This window comes from Saccostrea cucullata, unplaced genomic scaffold (assembly GCF_032062105.1).
Source record: "Saccostrea cucullata isolate Sc308-1 unplaced genomic scaffold, CSIRO_AGI_Scuc_v1 ctg22511, whole genome shotgun sequence".
Classification (NCBI taxonomy): Eukaryota; Metazoa; Mollusca; class Bivalvia; order Ostreida; family Ostreidae; genus Saccostrea; species Saccostrea cuccullata.
Genome location: NW_026935348.1, coordinates 1 through 6,325, shown reverse-complemented (window position 1 = coordinate 6,325; position 6,325 = coordinate 1). Strand labels below are relative to the sequence as shown.

Here is a 6,325-nt window from a genome sequence, read left to right as displayed (position 1 = left end):
ACAAAATAAGTTGGCACACAAGTAGACTACACAAAGATACATAAAATAGTGCAATGGTTTTTGATAAGTACAAACCAGTAGAGCTACAGTCTCGACAGAGACTTCTGGTTTGTATATTGCAGCAAATGCATTCAAAATAATATACTTTTCGGTATAGTTCTAGTTAAAATTTTTATTGAATTTTTCACTTTTCAAACATGTATTTGGTCAGTTTATAGACTTCTACAAATATGCTATCGGAGACATGTACATGTCGAAAGCAAGGCTATAAAATCACTCAAATGAAAACATGTACCAGGCGTTGTATAGCAGGTACATGTTGCCAAACATTTTCAAATAAATACGGAGGAATGGAAGAAATATCGCGGACAAAGGCGTACAGGAACGTAGTAGGTCGTACAAAGGTGAAAAATGATGCCTTTTTAAGAGTTTTATCAGCTTTAATGTGATAAACTTCACAATTTATCTCACTCTGTGTAACATTCTATCTGTCACCTACCTAAGGTTCCCTGTGCAGGTCCTGCCAGAAATAGTTTATACTTCTCTGATTCGTCAGAAATGGCGAATTTTCCGTACAACTCGTACAGACTTGTACCATTCTGGAGAGTGATGGAGACATAAAGAGACGAGTTGTTTCCCCTTGTCAACTGATGAATTACGTCATTTCCTGTATAACGATTAATAGGTGTATTGCAATACACATTGTTTTTAAGAAATGTTCCCCGAAATCAGATTACATTCTTTATGTATTTCAACTAATAAGCTGACCGTTCATGGTAATTCATCATGTTCACAGAACATTAATTCTTTCTCTTGCCCTCGAGAATATTTATTTTTTCATAGACCATAAAGGAGGACACAACACAAGCATTGTAATGCATTTTAGCAAGATGTTCCGTTTTCCTGCACATATCAATTCTTGTCCAATTCATTTGTTTTAGGAACTATTGATGAGAACTGACATGTACATACATGTACATGTATTACCTTGTGTTAAAATCAAATCTTAATTTTCTTTGTTAAATTATATGTTTCTGAATAAATCATTTGTCAAACATGAATTTATCATAATGGTCCAGTTTTAAGAAGATTTATATTTACCAATCCAATCATTCTCTTCCGGTGTACCGAAACCTGTCTTGTACCACGTCCAGTTCTGGTAAAAGCTCAGGGATCCATCTACTCGTTTTTGTATTACCTTACAAAAATTAATACATCAATAATAAAATAAATTCATCTATTTATTCATCCAGTTTTTATAATGACAAAAATATATATGTGAAAAGTGATAAAGATTCAGATAGTAAGTTTCTTTGTCCCCTATCAATTGTACGACAGAATGAGAGATTCTAATAAACATTTCCTTTTTTGCAAATTTTAAGGCTTAATTCATAAATATAAATACTGTCCAGCCTCCTCCCATTGTTTCCATGTCACAGTAGGCTGGGACTGAATAAGGGAATCAGCACATAAGGTAAATCTCGTATACACCGGAATCAGTGTGACCATTCTCACGGAGTTCCTTACAATCAGCAGCAGGAACTAAATCAGAAAACAATACATGTACAGATTCTCGAAATATACTGCAAGTTTGAAAAAGGAGGACCTTTAAAATCTTTTTTCCCTCTTCATCTGTAATTTAAAGCTTAATGTAATTAAGAAAGTCTTGCATAGCTTTCTTAAAGAAATATGCACGCTAACTCTCGATTCCCGCCTACATTTTGCAACCATTTAATTCAATCTAAATGGTAATTTGACCATAAATTCTTTGAAATGCAAAGAATAGTTCAATAGTAATTGATGAATTGTCTACCGGCTCTAGATATTAAATTTTACCCAACTCCAGCTATATTAATAAATATGTTACATTTGTAAATCGCTTTGAAATTGGTGGAAAATACGCATTTTTTGTCAATAAACATATGCCTCAATCCCCGTGACACACAAAAAGCTTAGGTATGAATTTGTGAACTTACAGTCAATATTACATGCCAGTTTTTTTTTAATTTGTGTCATAAGGGGGGGGTGTTTTAAAATATTTTTTGTTGATTTCTGTAGTGAAGAACACAAGTTGTACCAAAATTTTAGAGTTATGTCTTTTCTTTTTACAAATAAGTAGTTTTTTTTATTAAAATCCATATAATTATCTTTAAGAAATATTTTAAATTGATCGAATCGGTTACCTTCTGAAAATCGACTTGGAGGAAGGTGGGCGAACAATACTATCGTTATAGCAGTTCTTGCATTAGAAATGCTTGTGTTCTGTAGTTTGATTGATTGATTGATTGTATATTGTTTAACGTCCCTCTCGAGAATTTTTCACTCATATGGAGACGTCACCATATGCCGGTGAAGGGCTTCAAATTTTGACCTTTACTCGGCACTCAGGGCCATTGAGCAGTGAGGGATCTTTATCGTGCCAACGCCTGCCGCTGACACATTGAAATTTTCATTCTCCGTCTTTATTGGTGCATTATTCAGTCCAGAAGTATTAGCAGGAGTTGAACATACGAATATTAAGGGTACATCTTCTATAGAACAGGAAAGGTTTTCGGCGCTTCCAATATTATTCAAAATATTTAATTGTGCCAGATTGCTTTAAAACTTGGGATATCTACTTTCCATTTTTGATTGGCCATTGAAAACTCAACTCACGATATTATACATTAACAGAAATCCTTTTAATATACCGTTACAGTTGTAGAATGAAATCATATAGTACTAGTATTATTCCTCCCTTAATATTGCGTGTTTACAGAATATTAATCTTATTGCTTCCCTTGTGTATTATAGGCTTTGTTGGTTCTTCTCGGGAAAATGCTGAAATTTAATCACATACGAATGTGTTTAAAAGAAATCCTCCACTTTAGGAACAGAAACAAGAGGCCCAAATGCCTTGAATCGCTCTTCTGATAAAACACTGATTTAAGAAAACTGCGGTCAAGGTAAAAAAAATGTCGATGCAGTTGCTTAAATCTCACCAATATCTATCAGCATATGAAGTTTGATTAATATATCTTTGAAACTGAGGTTTGATCTTAGCTAAATGCGAAGTGTGACGGAAGGACAGAAGGCCGGGAGACGGTCGACATGACAAATAATATATGCCCAGGCCATATTCATGGCGGGGCATAAAAAAGAAATAGTAAAATAATAATGTGTTTTTCCGAACCTTCACAAACCAAGTCTGTTAACCAGGTCCCATTTTTATGGCACACGATCATTCCGGATCCTCGCTGTACGAAGGAATCTAAGCATTTAATATGCATTCGTTTTTGTATTCCTATACCTTCCCATTCCTGTACATTCCATTTGGTATTTTCAATTATTTCTACAGGGATCCCACAATCTGATAAAGAAAAAAATTATGTATTAAACCAATTTTAACAATACCTAAGAAAATAAGATTGATTGATTGTGTGTTGTTTAGCGTGCCTATCGAGAGAATGTCTCACTGATATGAAGACGCAACAATTGTCGGTGGAAACCTACACATTTCGTCCTGTACTCGGCACTGAGGGCCATTTATCAATGAGGGATCTTTTTCGTGCAAGCATCTACGACTTGTATACGGTCTCATCCTACGACTTGTATACGGTCTCATCCGAAAGACCAGTCTCCCCGGCAAACAGTGGAAAATAAACCTGCTACGTAAAAATCAACTCCTTGCTTCGCGACTGACGCTTTAACCACTGCACCATGCGGGCAACATTTCTAAAATAAGAAAAATACACAAGATGTTTTAAGGTCAAGATCTAGTAAATGACTTTAGACTAATTTTTTGGTGCTAGATTCATTATGACGTCATAATCAATTTCAACTTTCTTTTTTTCCCGTACTTTACTGCTTTAGCAGAATTATGTAGAAAATAGGGTATTTTCCTGACATTCAATTTTAAATCATGAAAAGTACACCGGATACCTATATTGAATTTTATTTTAATTTTAAATAAGAGGCCATGAACAAACAAATAACCGTTTTATGAGAGACTGTATGCAATCTGGATACATTTCCTTTGTCGAATATAATAAAAACTCCCATATTCATGACTGGTTTTCTTAATTTTGCATTGAAAATGACAGTTTAAAATACAGTTTTTCATCTTGTTTACCTACAAATTATGCCCCGAAACACCTTATTTGACAAAGCTAAAGTTGTAAAGCATCAATAAAAGAATTTATTTCTCAAATTTGATAAATCTGTAGGCACCTTTTATTTACTAGATCTTGACCTTAAAGGTGGATGAAACGGGGCGAAAATGATGAAAAGATGTTTGGTTGTTAAAAGAAATGTGAAGAAATTTAACGAGAACGAGAACATCTCGAGCTACAGGTATCAGTCATATTTGTTAACAATTCAGCTTCGTTTTCAAAGCTTTCTGTGCAGCCTGTGTGCTTTAAATCGTTATATACATGTTTAACTAATTGTTATAGATTAACTCTGCAAAGCTGCATTAGATCCTACAGAGATTTTCGTAACTTTAAAGGTCTCGTTCCGTGGTGGGGGGTGGGGGGTCGTGACTGACCTTACATTAGTCTCTACATGAGTTAAAAATCTGGAATGAAGTGTAAAACAACAAACACTTAATCGTACCATCACCAACTGTAACACAGGACTTACATGTACGGATTATACAGTTTCATTGGAAGAACCAGTCTATTCTTCAAATAGATGTATTCAAATTAGCTACGTTAATTTTGGAAAGTCGCTGTAAAATCAGCTACACATGCAGGGCTGATGGCTAGTGAAAAATGTCCTTTAAAATTTCGTTATAGCCAGCTCACATAACCCTGATCACGTGACTGTCATACAGTGTTGCAGGTAAAAACGCTGCCATGGAAGTGCATATACTGACTTTAATTTACACTTTATTACTTTTATGAAAACAGTAAATTCTTAAATTCCATAAAGTGCCTTGGATAGTATATATCATTACTAGTGTATTAAGAGGTATTTCATAAGAATTTCATCTTGAGGGTTATTCCTTTCATCGTACGAATGAATATATAAAAGCAAAGCGGTAACAAGTCCATCCGAAGCAAAATTTATTAAGGGAACATTTTTCCCTGATGATTTTTCACAGTTTTACCATAGCCAGTTGAATAATGTCACAACGGTCTTGTTAAAGTTGAACACTTCTCATAAATAGGCACCGTCAGACGGGTTTATGTAATAGTAAGATCATATGAAGAGAAATCTTCGTCACGAAGAATGGGCGGAGCGAAGCGGAGCCCATTCTTCGTGACGAAGATTTCTCTTCATATGATCTTACTGACTTAGAACAGAACCTCAGCCAATCAAATGAATGGATTAAAAATAAACTCCTCCCACGGCTGTGTCATATATAAGGCTCAACTTGACCGCTCGTTGTACATATCGAGCACGCAATCAATATCGAACACACGCAGTTTCATAATGGACTCCCAACCAATTCAGGTTAGCACGGGATTATATGAAATAGCTTGATTCAGGCACGTAGCAACGGGGGGGGGGGGGAGGGGGGGGTCCAGACATAACTTTTCCTAGCGAAATGTTCATTGAAAGGCTGACCCCCCTGCCACTTTTTACTACAGTATATGAATATGAAGGTAATGTAGTTTTGTAGTTTTGGGGAAAATGGAACTGGAAGAAATTGGTATTAAAAAAAAAACGATGCTATGCAAGTGATTTAATGGGGAAATGGTATGGGGAAGATATTAAAGCTACTGAACTAATGAATATCCTTGTAACAAGAATCTATATTTTTGAAAAATGATTGTGTTAAGATGACAAGACCCTAGTCAGCAGGAGTAGGTATCGCTGTCTAGAGTCAAATAAAAATTTGATGAAAATTGTGACTTAAATCTGTATTCAAAGACAAGGTTCATCTCTTATATACATGACGATGGTTGTATTTTCTGTATGTACCGAAATGTGTAAAAAAAAATAATATTCAGAAAGGCGGCAAAAGATTACAGTGGAAAAAAAGTGTAGCAAGGTCTAGAAAGTTTTGATATCATTGTAAACAGCACGTGGCTTTGAATAGTTTCTTTTTGTGTGCTAAACAAAAACCAATGAAGACACACCCATATAACTGTCAACTGAACCAATCAGACACCGTTAAATATTTCAGAAATAGAAGAATTCTTCACCATGAAGAATCGATTCTTCGCGAGAAATAGATGCATTTGATTGGCTGAATAAGTACAGTACAGGCAACGCGGATCCCGTATTTCCCGCGTCCCCGCCGCGGTATAATCACAACGCGGTATTTAGCCAGGTAGATAGGTAAACCGCGTTCCCTCCGCGGGAAATTCATCACTTACCTGTCCCCGCCGCGGTTAAA

General features: G+C 35.5%; 1 protein-coding gene across 1 annotated transcript; it reads right to left on the bottom strand.

Annotated features, from left to right (window-relative positions):
- Window positions 1-499: 499 nt before the first annotated feature.
- Window positions 500-3,349, bottom strand: LOC134242504 (fibroleukin-like; the record flags this gene model as incomplete). The annotated part of the gene is made up of 4 exons (XM_062724589.1): window positions 500-667; window positions 1,102-1,198; window positions 1,406-1,449; window positions 3,290-3,349. Coding segments are annotated over 4 exons (369 nt in total), but the record flags the coding sequence as incomplete, so codon positions are not given.
- Window positions 3,350-6,325: the final 2,976 nt, after the last annotated feature.